The 15,072-nt window shown below is 39.5% G+C and overlaps 1 protein-coding gene across 1 annotated transcript in view; it reads right to left on the reverse strand.

The window, feature by feature from the left end:
- Positions 1 to 9,369: 9,369 nt before the first annotated feature.
- Positions 9,370 to 15,072, reverse strand: part of pip4p1a (phosphatidylinositol-4,5-bisphosphate 4-phosphatase 1a) — a 32,897-nt gene continuing 27,194 nt past the window's right edge. Inside the window, exon 7 of the mRNA XM_030160917.1 lies at positions 9,370 to 13,439. Within this exon, the coding sequence (XP_030016777.1) occupies positions 13,296 to 13,439 (144 nt within the window). The 3' untranslated portion in view covers positions 9,370 to 13,295. The remainder of the gene's footprint in view (positions 13,440 to 15,072) is intronic.

Raw genomic sequence — 15,072 nt, forward strand, 5'->3', positions numbered from 1 at the left:
ATACATTGGACTTTTATGATCAACAGATGAGGGTTGTATTTGCCCAAAAAGGTGATGTTTGTGTCGGTGGCCAAACTGCTCTGACTCTATATCCGGTCATTAGGTATTAGTTATAACAAATATACTGCAACTTACATAAGGTTCGTTTCTGTTCCTTTTATATGCTTTAATCAACATGTGGTGCGTTACACGCTCAGTATGTAATCACTGGTCAGATCTAATGATGAAATTACAATTTGCAAACTAAAGAATACCTGCGGTAGCCGCTAAAAACACTTCTAAAGCTAAAATGCTTCATTATAACCCAACAATTCCAAGTGAGAATACACAAATGAAAGTGTTTATGAATTTTATTTTCCATTTTATTGTCATCATTGGGAGTGAAAATGTGTTTATATTTTTGGGCCTTTCTTCAGACCCAGTGTCCGTTTGCTTGTAATCATGGGAAAATCTAAAGAAATATAAACAAAGACCTTGGAGAAAAAATGTGTAGACTTCCATAACTCTAGTTTGTCCTTGGAAGAAATTTCCAAATGTTTGAAAGTATTGTGTACAAACATCGACCCACAAAGCCACTGAAGGAAGGAGGCATACACCGAGTCTCACAGATGGATGGATTTCAGTATGGCTTCTTCAAAAGCATCCCAGGACAACAGTCTTTGAACTGTTAAAGATGATGGAGGTAACAGATCCGAAAATATCTCCACAGTAAAGACTGATGTATCATCAGAACCTGAAAGGCTGCTCCAGAAGGAGGAAGACGGTCCTCGAAGACTGACAGAAAATAGAAGACTGAATTTTACAAATGAGCTATGCCACACATGTCTTCTGTAAGAACATCCTCTGGACAGTCATCCAAATAAAACTTTTTTGTCACACTGATCTGTGTTTATGTGGTGAGAAGAAGTTGATGACCCAAGGAACACCATTTGGACTGTAAAGCACAGGCATGGAACATCATGCTGTCAGGGTGTTTTGCTTCCTTTCATGAATAAGGACAATTCTGGGGTGATCTTGAAAATTAATGGAACTTTAAGCGGGACAATGACCTTTAGCATAGCTACAAAGATCCACAAAGTAAATGTTTGAGTGACCACCACATAGCCCAGATCTTAATCCAACAGAATCAAAGGTTAAGAAATGTACCTGGTCCTCTGAAATATGAGTGAAGTATCTCACTATGGGACACACTCCCTGTGTTGTTCTGTGAAGCCTGTTTACACTATTCCAGCCTTGACCGGCAGACAGACATGACCTCTGCTCCTTGACGGAGGGGTCTCCTCCTACTATAAGAGCACCAAGTAAGCCCACCTCTTCCTCACTCCGGGCAAGGAGGGTGATCTGGTGAGTCATGTTTCAGAGGACCGGAGTTAATTTCTTAACCTGAAGTTCTCATTCAAAATTCAGGATAGAGAGATTCCCATAATGCCAGACAAGCTAACGTCAAAGACCTCGAAGGTAACCCCCACACAGCCAACTAGACAGGCATACTTGGGACTGACCCCACGCTCAAAACTGTGTCAGACAATGCAGGTGCAGTAATATCCAATTTATAGAATCTTGTAAAAATGTGATTCATCGCCCAACTGGCAGTCACACAAATCTCTTCCAGAGAAGTGCTCTGAAATAGTGCCCATGATGTAGGATAATACCATTCCACAAGTGGAATGACCAGCTGTCCTGTTCACGAAAGCATGTAATGTGCACACTGGGTAGAGCGCATTAAGCCGTTCATGCTCCTGTGTGGAAAAGGGGGTTGGATAGAATTCTGACAGCTCAACAGGGTGATCTGACAATGCTAGCTCACAAACCTTCGTCATGTACATAGGATTGGGTTTTAGCAAAACCTTTGAATCTGGACATAGAAACTGCTTGCAGGACGAGTTCACCGACAAAGCATGGATTTCACTCACACTGAGCAGAGGCTAGCATGAGCAATAAAACTATTTTTAAAGAGAGTATTTTAATCTTTATCTGATTCATGGGCCCAAAAGGTGGGCACGACAAGTGCCCGTGAAAAGTCCTACGGAGTAATTAGGAGTAATTACACCTTTCACAAACTGACAAATGAGAGGATGCTGCCCTGCCATTTTGTCCCCAAATTCTATGTGACGAGCTGATGTAACAGTTAAATACACTTGGATGGTTTAGAAAGCCAAACCTCTATCTAGGAACCCTTGTGGAACTGTTGAAATAACAGGTCCAGAAGTCTGGAAAGCCATCACCTCTGCATTTATGCACCAGTCCTCAGGCACATGCCATTTACTGTCATAAGCACAATGTGTAGAGGAGGTTCTGGGACTCTGAAGGGTCACACTGACATTATGTGGAAACCCGGCAGTGGACAGGTTTAACCTTTCAAAGGCCAGGCCCGGTGAGGGGGGAAGATCTCCCTGCGCACATACAACAGTCCATGTGGAGGGGCGGGGGCCACGGCTGGCCACGCAGCAGCTGGAACATCTCCTCTAGCCGATGTTTCCTTAGCCAGCAGGAGCTATCAGAATAAACATGAGACCCCCCTCTCATACCCTGGCAAGGATGGGAGAGAACATACATGGTGGGAGGGGGGAGGAACATACAGGAGGACCTGTGGCCACTGATGTGTGAAAGCATCCAGCCCCATTGCAGTGTTCTGATTGGTCAAGAAGTAAAGCAGAGGACACAGAGTTGTCCCCTGATACAAAAATGTCTATCTCCACTTGACTGCTTTCCTGGCCAGTTTGAGCCACCACCTTACTGGGAATTTTCCAATCCTTGTAGTGAAGACTCCCCTTCAACATCAACTCCGCCCCCTGGTTCAATATGCAAGGTACATGTGTGGCTCTCAGTGATAACAGATGCGACCTTCTCCACACAATCACTCACAGCTGTTCCATGCAAGTATAAGAATAAAAGTAGGACCAATGGCCCTGTGTCTCACTGGCACGGTCTGTCAAGAATCAATAACAACTTAAATTTGCAAGATTGTCAGGTTCTGCCGCTATGTTAGAGTCCTGTGGTCTTGATGCAGGAGATCAGTCTCCCAATAGAAGTGGGTGGTGCTTTCACTGGAGGAGAACTGAACTAATTAAGTGAGAGTCCAAATATGACTTCGATCAGTGCTCAATAGTAACTATATTAATATCTCTAATTATTTTAATGATATAAGTTATCAAAATTTGGACCATTTTAAGTAAAGGCACATTATTAATATTTTAAAAATTTGTCAAAAATTCAAAAATCAGTATTTCTCAAAACTGTGAACACATTTGGACATTGTCCCAAGGAAGCTACATAAAAAATTTAAAATGAATCTGATCAGTAGCTTTGTCAGAGAAGATGTTTGAAGAAATTGCTAACGAAGACAACGAAGATGATGACGACAAAAACGATGATGACAAAGACTACAATGATGAAGACAATGACGATGGTGACGATGGTGACGATGGTGAAGACGACGATGGCGAAGGTGACGAGGACAAAGGTGGCGATGATGAAGGAGACAAAGACGATGATGACGAAGACGATGATGAAGACGACGATGACAAAGACCACAATGACGAAGACGACAACGGTAACACCAGACAGTGCCTTCATAGTAGCTCATGGTCAATCAGCTGGTGAGCTTAAAAATAGCGGGGAAGAAATGATCTATAATAATGGATTGGATTTATGTTACACTTTTCTTTTGTTTGAACTCAAAGTACTTACACTAAATCCATCATTCATTCAATCCACAATCACACAACAGTGGTGGTGGTGAGCTACATGTGTATCCACTAGGCCTGTAACGGTACACAAAATGTTCGGTTCAGTACGTTTTCGGTTTTGAAAGCCACAGTTCGTATTTTTCGGTTCGGTACGGGAAGAAAGAAAACCCCTAAAAATGTCTTTAATACATTTAATACATCTGAGGCAGACTGACAGAAATGTGGCTCCCACTCTGCACCAGACGCCTGTTTGACCACCACCAAACATTCACTCACATTCATACACCAGTTTGAACAAGCAATGAATACAATATGTACTAGTATTATCAGTATGACAAATAAAAGAAATATACATGAATACCAGTTACTCTTTGTAAGAATGTGAAGATTTAGGAAGTGTGCAATGTATTGTTTGTAATTTTGTGGTTATAAAGAGGCATTATACATTCTGGAGGAATTTTCTGAGTGGTTAGCTCAAAGGTGTCAAACATGCGGCCCGGGGGCCAAATCCGGCCCACCAAAGGGTCCAGTCCGGCTCTTGGGATGAATTTGTGAAATGCAAAAATTACACTAAGATATGAACAATCCTTTTAGTTCAGGTTCCACATTCAGACCAGTTCAATCTCAAGTGGGCAGGACCAGTAAAATACTATCGGAATAACATATAAGTAATGACAACTTCAAATGTTTCTCTTTGTAAATGTAAATATTTTCATGTATTTACACTAAAACAAAGAATAATTTTACTAAAAATGCAAATAACCTGAACAAATATGAACAACCTGAAATGTGTTAAGAGACGTTAGTACAATTTTAACAATATTCAGCCTATTATTAAATGCTTTGTGTGTTTGTAGATCCACTGTCATCTGTAATTTGTAATGTACATGTGTAAATGATAAACTGAGGCAGAACATTGTTAAAATTATACTTATTTTTTCAGTTTGTTCATGTTATTCACATCTTTTGAAAGGATAGTTTGTAGATGTAAACCTTTTCATAATATAAATTAACTTTTTTTTGCTCTAAAACATAGAGAAAAGTTTGGATTTGACATTATTTCTATATTATTATGTTATTATTTTACTGGTTCGGCCCACTGCAGATCTAATTTAGCTGAATCTGGCTCCTGAACTAAAATGAGTTTGACAGCCCTGGGTTAGCTCATCTGTGGGCTCTTATAGATAGATAGATACTTTATTGATCCTTTGCAGGAAATTACTTTGTCACAACAGCAGCAGTACAAGAAAAAAAAATCTATCTATCTATCTATCTATCTATCTATCTATCTATCTATCTATCTATCTATCTATCTATCTATCTATCTATCTATCTATCTATCTATCTATCTATCTATCTATCTATCTATCTATCTATCTATCTATCTATCTATCTATCGTATGAAAGTCCCTCCTTCAGGGAGTAGACGTATGTCTGCCCGTAAAGGCTGGTGTAGTGTAGCAGGACTTCTAGGAACAGTGCAAGGAGGATGTCCCATAATGAGATACTGAAACGAATGTTCAAGACAACTTTGTGGGTCCAGGGTTGTGTTGTAGCACTCAGTCCACTTTTCAAAGATCTGTTACTTATTTCATTCTCAACCAGTTTCAGACAGAAGGGCTTATTTTACTGGTAAACCAGCTGAGGCCACGACTGCAGGTGTTTCACAAAACCACACTGTCTGATTTTTTGTTTACATTATTACTGTGATTGAAGCAAAACGTTCTGCTTTACATGCAACCAGTAACTTGAAAATTTGCTGGTTTTGGGGAAGGAAGTAGTGGGTTTCTGGAAGAGATACCAGAAGACTCTTGTAATGTAATGTAGTAACAGTAGCAGCTGCAGTGGATAGCACTGGTGCCTCACAGCAACAAGGTCCTGGGTTCGATTCCAACACCAGACGATGGGGGCGGGACCTTTCTGTGTGGAGTTTGCATGTTCTCCCCGTGTCTGCGTGGGTTCTCTGTGGGTACTCCAGCTCCTCCCATCATCCAAACACATGCACTAACAGGTTAATAGGTTAATCTAATTTACCCATAGGTGTGAATGTGAGAGGGACTGTTCGTCTGTGTCAGCCCTGCGATGAACTGGAGACATGTCCAGGGTGCACCCCGCCTTCGCCCATAGGTGGTTGGGATAGGCTCCGGCATCCCCGTGACCCTCTCAAGGATAAAGCAGTTCAGAAGATGAATGAATGAATGAACAGTACCAGCCTAAACCACAGAGTTCATCTGTAACAACTGGACCAAAATAAAGCAGTGTTTACATTCAGGTTGGATCCATCAGAACCCTCTTAAATTTGACACACTGGACCTCTAAACACTTGAACCTTAATACATTTCACTGTGATAAACACCAACACATCAGCTCAACAGCTCATACTTTAAACAGAAGGTCATTTTATTGAAATAGATGTGAATTAAGCATTTCTATTTTTTCAGCTTCCAGTGAAAGAGCAGCAGCCAGCTGGACATACTCCCCCCTCCGTCTATAACCCCAAAGGGTCAAGACAGATGACCATCCCCCAGAGTCGGGCTCTGCTCCAGGTGTCTGTCTGTTAAAGGAAGTTTCTCCTGACCACTGTGTCCATGTGTTTGCTCCTGGAGGATTCTGCTGGTGTCTATGAATGGGCTCTATGCACAGCCCCACTACGCTGTAAGCCTGGACTTTGTATTTACTGAAATGCTTTAATTACAATGTACTTAAATGATTTAAGTTTTGTTACATTACTATAAAATGTTAAGTATTCTACTATAATGGACGTTCTGTGTCCGACACGTGTCCGGATGTTTGTCCTGATGTTGCAGCACGGGAAGGCGTACGGGTGCAATGCTGCTGTTGCACCGTGGGAGGGCGCTAACGTACAATGGCACCACGGGTACAATGCTGCTAGTGTTCTACTAATTTGTAGACATAGTAGAAAGTATGAAAAAGTTTAAGTTGAATGGATTTAAATCACTAAGTTTTAGTCATGACCACACCTCCTTATCTCCGCATTGCATTGTGGGTGTTGGGCATGTTGAAAATGTGTTCTTTTTCTGTGCAGGGGTTCAGCACGGTGGTGGTGTTAGTGTTAATTTGGACTGAATGTGTGTATGCCAGTGTTTATTGGCCTTTTTGTGTTGGTTTTTGTATTTTTGTAGAGCTGCACCATGAGTCAGAGCCATAGGCTGAACAATGCCTTTACTGTTCATCTAGAATTGTTCTTTATTAATATTAATTTTTGCTGCCAAATTAAAAACATTTCCTGTACTAGCAATTTACATTGAGCTGACTTCCTGCCTAATTTCCATCCACATTAAAATATATTAAGTTGAATAATTATACAAAGCAGTTTATTTCCTGTCTTTCATTACTGGATACACTGATTAATCCAGGTGTGTCTGCTACTTCTTCTTGTGACAACTGATTAATTAGGCACAACTGGATCAATCAGTGTGTTCAATAATGAAAGACAGGGAATAAGGGAGCCACCTGAAGTTCAGGAAGTAGTGGGGCTGAGCATATAGCCTATTGGCTTAAGAGTCTGGTCTAGACCAGCTCTAAATGGAAAGAGATAACTTGATAACATGAGATAACTTTTGTTATGATTTGGTGCAAAAAAAAAAAAAAAAAAATTGATTGATTGATTCCTACTAAACCGTCCTTAATAGTTTTTCAAAGTTCAGTTGGACTGGTTTTGTTCTTGAAGCCATTTCATCCAGTTGAAAAATTACTAAGGATGGAAGATGTATGGACTGCGGTTTTGAAGCAGATTCATTCATCCTCTGTGTGCGTACGCCATTCTTTAATTCGATTTAAGACCGTTCATCGGGCACACACGTCAAAGTCCAAACTGACTAAAATGTTTCCCCAAACTGATTCTACCTGTGATAGATGGAAAACAAGTGAAGCAACACTTACACATGTTCTGGTCCTGCTCCAGTCTTGAACATTATTGGAGGAGTATTTTTGAAGCGCTCACTACTGTACTAGGAGTTACCATCACCCTTGACCCTTTATCCGCATTGTTCGGTATCGTTCCTGGAAGGCCGCAGCTACCCGCAGGAGGACAGAAGGTGGTCGCCATCAGTACTCTTTTGGCATGCTGCCTTATTCTAACAAGGTGGAAGGAAGCTGCCCCACCCTCTGTTGGACACTGGGTCCAACCTTAAACCTGAAAAAATCCAATATACATTACATGGATCTGAACAGAAGTTTCAAAAAGTCTGGAAATCTTTTTTAATTTTTTTTGACAATCCTACGACGCATGTACAAGGTCCTTAACAAGTTTAGATGTATGTGTATGCAACACTGATATGAGACTTTATTTATATTTACAGTTCCATATTGTATATGCATATAGATCTGGTGACAGCAAGGGGTTTGGGAGGGTTAAGCGGGTTTTGTAAGTTTTTTTTTTTTTTTTCCTGTTTTTGTTTATTTGGTTTTTTTTTTATTTGTTTGAATACCAGTGTGTATTCTGTATTTGAAATTTTCTAAACATATCTGAACAGGAAGCACTTACACAGACCTCCTAATGAACCCTGACATTTGTAAGACCCAGCGCTGGGGGATTCAACTGTAAATTAATGATGTTATTGCTCCTCATTGAAACCACTGGCAGAGCTTTGAACAACTTAACATAAGAACACTTAAGTTTCTTTGTTTTGTCTTTCTTTTCTGAGTACTTTGCAAACAGCTGTGGCTTTAGCTTGACACCTGACCCATTCTGTCTCCTACTGCTGTGCCACATAACTCATATTTTCTCAATTTAGCTAGTTTGGGCTTAGTGCGACTTGACAGTGTGGGCTGACTATTATTTCTCCACGCTCTCTAGTTAGCTAATAAGCCAAGCTAAGCAGCAGCAAGAGCAGTTTGTTGTACCCTGAATGAAGTGAGTGATTTGTGACAGATGGATGTGATGAGTCATAATCACATCAATGTCTCTGCTGGCCTTAAGCTAGCATGGGTGGAAGTAACAGACACAATATGGTAGTTTTAAGTGCTAATGGTCTCCATCTGTAAAATGATTAATAGAATGTAAGAGGTGAAATCTAAAACAAATGTTGCGTTAAAATGCATTTAACCCGCATGTATAGAAGCATTAACTGTATAAACACACACAATCCAAGAAATATATATATGAGACAAAGAGTGGTTAACAAGAAAGGACTAAGTACTGAATAAATTAATGACACTCGAAACCGTGTACATGTTGGTAAAAAAAAAAAGTCACATCCAGATTTTTACATCATCATGTCTTTATTTGTGTGTAAACAAACTCTGAAAAGAGCATCAGCCAGGATCTTGATTATTGGCGTTAACATGATTGATTTCTTCTGCAGTCATGGATAAAACATGATCATTACATTGCAAGAAAAATTAAAAAAAAAAAAAAAACAGCCCCTCTGAGTCTGTGCAAACCATCTACTCTAGTATTCCATCCTGTTGTGTTAATTCCTTTACATAGCACTGTTGTGAGTTTCAAATGGAGAAATGATGAATGCACTGAACTGAACTGGAAAATACAGGGGTTGGACAAAATAATGGAAACACCTAACATTGTGGCATCACAGAAGGTGTTTCCATTATTTTGTCCAACCCCTGTAGCATTTCTAGGGAAAAAACAAAATGCCCTTGGACCATTACTGCAGAAATTCCAGTCCTTCCTTGCACTTAAAATAAGATTTTAGGACCATTTAAAAGAAAGTAACGTTCAGAGGGGCTGTTTTTTTTTTTTTCCCTGCAGTGTTGGAATAAATAACATGACACTTCCATAGAGGCTGTTACTGTCTCCGACCTCACTTCATTCAAGTTAACTTCATCTCATCTTAATTGGTGTCTGCAGTGTGCATCACTACTGTATAAGGTGCTGGGTGTGTATGTGAGAAATGTGCTGACTTTGGAATGTGATCAGAATGTTGTTGTGTATGTCTTTTTGTGTTATATTATATGTATGTGTGTGTGTGTGTGTGTGTCTGTGTGTGTGTGTGTGTAAGATTTGGACACGTGTCCAGAGGCTTATTAGGTTAGTAGTTCATCAGATCATTAAATATGTAACAGGTGAAGAGTTGCAAAAATAACCTTCTTAAAAACAACAAAATCCTTTGCGACGATCACAGCAGTAGTGTTAAACTCAGAGTGCAACAGAATTTGCTTAGTCACTTCCTTTCACATAAAACAACAAATATATATTTACAATCAAAAAAAAAAAAAATTACAGACGTCATAATAAAAGAAACGTTGCCACATTCAGACCCACAAATGAGTCATTAAGGGACCTACAGAGTGAGAAGTGTAGTGTGTTCCTCCTGTTGCTGACCAATTCTGTTTAATAAGCCACATTTGTTCATCTACTGGCCTCCAACCACCTGCAATGAATCACACAAGTCTACAAGTGGACTAACCAACAGAAAAGAATGAAAAGAAGAAAAACAAAAAACAAAAAAACCACACAGCTCAGCACCAGCCTCCATCTTCAGTGACTCAAACTGGACCAGAGCCCGGAAAAGGTCCAACAGAGCACAATCCAGAAATGTAGGGGGTGGTATCAGGATCTGCAGTCAGGGTGAATGCAGGTTTCAAGAGGTTCGGTTTAAGACCTGTTGGTTTAAAACCATTATGAATGCAACTGAACACAAATTTCATGGACTTCACTGAGGCTCTGACGTCAAGATAACAGGCTTCAAGCACTGAATCCAATCGAAGACCCGACTGAAGACAATGTGTTAGACATTTTCAGGCCAAAGTTTCAGATGATTGGACTGAAGGCTGTTAAAAATGACTTGTAGAAACCCAAGAAACTCAATGTTCAGCTTCTGGAAATTGGACTCTTGGAGCAGTTTAAAGGAAAATTTAAGACCAACCACAGAAACAAAATGAAAATCAGATACTGGTTTCTCATAGTCGATAGCTGTTCTGTTTGTTTCTGCTGAAAAAGTTGAGCAAAAAAAAAAAAAAAAAGCATGAATGGATACTTATAATAAATCATATACTTAAGTAATGCATGACTCATGATGAATTAATGCAGGATGGTTTTATGAATTCCTGTTGCACACCAGGAGCTAATCATCAAGTCACTGTGGCTTTATGCCATTACCTCACACTTACCAATTAATTAATGTTAATGTCATAACCTTATAACACTGACTGGGATGCTATATTTTATACTTAAAAAGCTCAGGACCCCCAGGAACAAGGTTTAATTTGTTTCAGACTGCTCAAGCCTTACATGAGCATTATCTGAGGTTCACAAAACTTTTTTGGAAATAACTGGACTCTGACTGTGCTCCCACATCTGTAATTGAGTTTTATAAGGAATGTCTTAGGGAGAATTTATTACTTAGATATTAAGACCAGCAGTGAGACATGGTACCAAGTTGGATACACCTGGAACCAGTGGATGGAGCCCCTGCAGTGTCACTCACCGAGTTGTGTTTGTTTAGAATCAGAGTTTAGTTGGAACTGGAGAAGGGGGTGGGGGGGTGGGGGGTGTCTTGCCAACCTAATGCAACCCCCAACTTCCTAAACATACTGGCCAGACTGCTAGCAACGGTAGGAAGGGGTTCAAGAGGTGGTGCTATACCATAAAGAAGATTTTTTTTCACCCCATTGTCATTTTTCATCTTCAATAATAGTAACACTTTTTCATGGAGGAGGCAGAGGAGTAACTTGGTCTGATAAGTTTCTACAACCAGTCATGTTTTTGCACTTTATGAAAATATCTGAGAGGACACCAGGGATCCGTCAAGAGTCAGCAGATGTTAAATGTCCAGTACATCAGAACATATTCTTTGCTAAATTAAGCATGTTTTTTATGAACATTTTCAATCGTTAAAATATAAAATGGGCATTAGACGTTTATGAAAACACATATTGTATTAAACACCAACATGTTACTAAGTGTTAACACATACTGTTGTGTTTAATAACAGTAATGTCAGCGTTGCATGATGTATAATAAAACTAGCATTAGCTGTCTTTATCAGGCTAGTTGACAGACTATATAAATTTACACCAACATTACCTTATGTAGCTAAGTTCCACTAACAGACCAGCTATTGTAGTGAAGTCCTAAACGTCAGAAAATATTTGAGTGACAGAATTCTCTGACATTCTTGTTACTGTAATTCATTAAGCACATTTTAGAATAGAGCTCTCTGTCAGAAATGAGCAAAAACCCTTCTGATTTAACACACAGAAGCTCCAAAACTCAGACTCTGCAGGCAAGCAAGCTGTCAATCAAAACCCACATGGCAGCGACACACCTGTCAGTCAAAGCGGTGAATTAACATGTGATGATCAAGTCAGTGTGAAGTAAACATAGAAAGACACAGTGACTTGATCATTAGTTCATGAAAAATGGGGATTTCATGATAAATGTTCCATTCAGTCATCATGAGTAATGCATTAGTACCAGTGTCTTCAACCTTTATTAAGTCTTACCCACAGTCAACCCCCTGAAAAACGTGTAATTTGCCTACATTTTGGAAATGAAAGAATGGGATTTGTTTCTGATATGTTGCAATGGGATCTGTCATGGAAGGTAGCATTTAGGCAATATTAAAACTAATGTTTTGGAGGAATCAAAAGAGTAATCCTGTTTGGTTTTGACCTTTTGCCGTCACACTTGAACACGACAAGTATCCCCCTTCCATGGAAATCGGCATTGGCTTTACTGATACGAGGACGTCGTCTGTTTGCAGTTCCGTCCTTGAAGAGCGAGGCTGGGATGCCTTAGACTTAAACTGGCTCCTGAGCTGTGTAACTCCAACAGAGCAGCCCTCCTTTTGTTGTGTTGACGGTCTGAAGTGATGCGGCTGCGTATGCATGAGTGCGTGTGTGTTTGTGTGTATGCGAGTTGAATCCTTTCTATCACAACTCCTGTTTAAGGCTTTTCATGCTGCTTTGGATCAAAGTCAGTCCCAGGGGATAATTCAGCATAAACACTGAGTTCAGAAACATCATAGCCTTCCTTCACATACTTGCTGAATTCAATTTTTCAGACATTTGACATCTACTAAATTTTCGGAGTCACAGCAGGGTGGAGGCTGACGTCCCTCCAGCTGCTCATCGACTTCAATTTTTGTTTGCTTTATCTGACTTGCTTTCACAAAATAATTCCTCTTAAAAAAAAAAAGAAAATTTAAATGCTTGAGCCTAATGTCAAATTAGGATTGAAAGTCCCCCCGAAACAAACAAAGGGCAGTAATCACATCTACGACTTAACCATTAAGTCCTTGTCTCACAAGTTGCGAGATTGCAACAGATGTGCCACAGACTAAAAGCCGAAATTTATCAACAGCGCAGGAGGGGAAGGAGCAGAAGAAGTGTTAAAAATGTTAAAATGAACCCCACATTGGCCACGAGATTAGAATAGTTAAATAGTACATTAGGCTATACATATCATAATTACCAATAGATAATAGCAGTCGCAGCCACCACCATCCGGTTTTCCAAACACACTGGACTAAAAGGGGAAGGACAGAAGGAGGAAAACTTTCTCTCCAGGGTTTGGATTTAAATAAATATTGGGTATTCATTTTTTTGTGTTTTTGTTAAAGCCATCGTTCCTCCTGCTGGGTAAAGAGGCTGTGGCAGGGCAGTAAGGGAGAAGGGGAGGCTCTATGTGAAGTTCTGGAGGGGTTGGCTGACCCTCATGCAGGCCCAGTAGAAGGCCCGGGCCAGGGTGACGAGGACCAGCAGGAGCAGCACCGCCCATGAGGCATAGATCCCCGGGTAGGTCTGAGCCTTCAGCCATGTTCCAGCCTCAAGAGACAAAGACAGAGAGAAAAAGAGAGTTTTACAAATCCACCTCGGTATGGAAATGTGGTCATTTAAGCCCATTCTGAGCATGTTATGCATTTAGCCTGATTGGACTTGAGCCGTCTCATTACAACTGCCATCAGTGCTAAAGCTGTAATTATGGATGTCATGTGCATGGATTATGTGGGTCATGTGACTGCAGCCGACCCCTTCTAATGCACAAGCTGCAGGTCAAAAACGATCCACATTTACACTCAGTGTTATGTTACGCATGGCTGTGTTTTTTGCTTGAAAAAAAAAAAAAAAACACCAAAAAATAACCATAAACTCAATCACATGACACTATCCTTGTATCTTAATTTATTCATGGAAATTTGTCAATTACAGGGAGGTCTTTGAGAACAAGTTCTTTAACCCTTTAATTGATGCAGTGACTAGCTACTCATTTATTCAACAACCATCAGCTTGACAGAGAGCATCAATGTGGTTCAATGGAAAAAGGTCATGTGGTCTGATCAAGGTTATTATCGTTAACGAAAACTAACAAAATGATGAAAACTAGATTTGAAAAAACATTTTTGTTAACTGAAATAAATAAAAACTATAATTAAAAGAAAAAATGATAACTAACTGAAACTGTATTGTGTGCTTACAAAACTTAACTAAATGTATAAAAATTATGGATAAATTCCCTTCGTTTTCGTCTTTGTCAACGTCGGATTGATACGAAATCAATTTATTTTACTCGAGCAATTTTAGCTGGTGTCACTATACGGCACTCCATGGTCTGTCACTTCTCGTCACTTGTGGTTTAGAGTCATCTTCTGGTCCCCACTCTACCTGGAAGCATGGAGACTAAAGTTGGGAGAAAGCAGCAGAGTCCTGTCTGGGATTTATTTGGATACGATGGCGAAGAAGATAAAAGATACGAGAAAACTAAAACTAAACTATAACTAAACTAAAACTAAGCATTTAGAAAATAATGAAAACTAATAAAAACTAGCAAACCTGCTCTAAAAACTAATTAAAACTAACTGAATTAGAGAAAAAAAAAGTCAAAACTAAATAAAACTAAACTATAATGAAAAATCCAAAACTATTAGAACCTTGGGTCTGATGAGTCCAGATGAAGTGATTACCCATCATGCCTAGTGCCTACAGTCCAAGGCTGTGAGTACAGTGTTATGATCAGTGGGCACTTACTTATATTAAACTTTATCTTAGTAAAAAATTCCATTTTACTTTGCACATTACAGCTTATTGTTGCATGTTACTGTTTTGATATATATATATATTTTTTTACCAGTTCTGTTTTTATACTTCAAATTTATTATGCATAGTGTGTTTGTGTTCTAATTTTTATTCTGGTATTCTATTTTTACAGTCTGTCATGCTGCTGCTGCTGCTGCACAAAAATTTCCCAGTTTGGGGTCAATAAAGTCTATCCATCTACTTCAGTTGGTCAGGTCTAGGTTCAACAACATTATGTGTCCTGAAAATGACAGAAATAAATGTTGTGACAACGCATAAAAGTATAAAAATTTCACAGCAAATGCAGGCCATAATAAAAACTAAAGGAGGTCCAACTAAACATCAGAATGTGGGACGTTTTTTTTTAGCCAGGCTGTGTATAATC

The sequence above is a fragment of the Sphaeramia orbicularis genome, chromosome 17, assembly GCF_902148855.1.
Source record: "Sphaeramia orbicularis chromosome 17, fSphaOr1.1, whole genome shotgun sequence".
Classification (NCBI taxonomy): Eukaryota; Metazoa; Chordata; class Actinopteri; order Kurtiformes; family Apogonidae; genus Sphaeramia; species Sphaeramia orbicularis.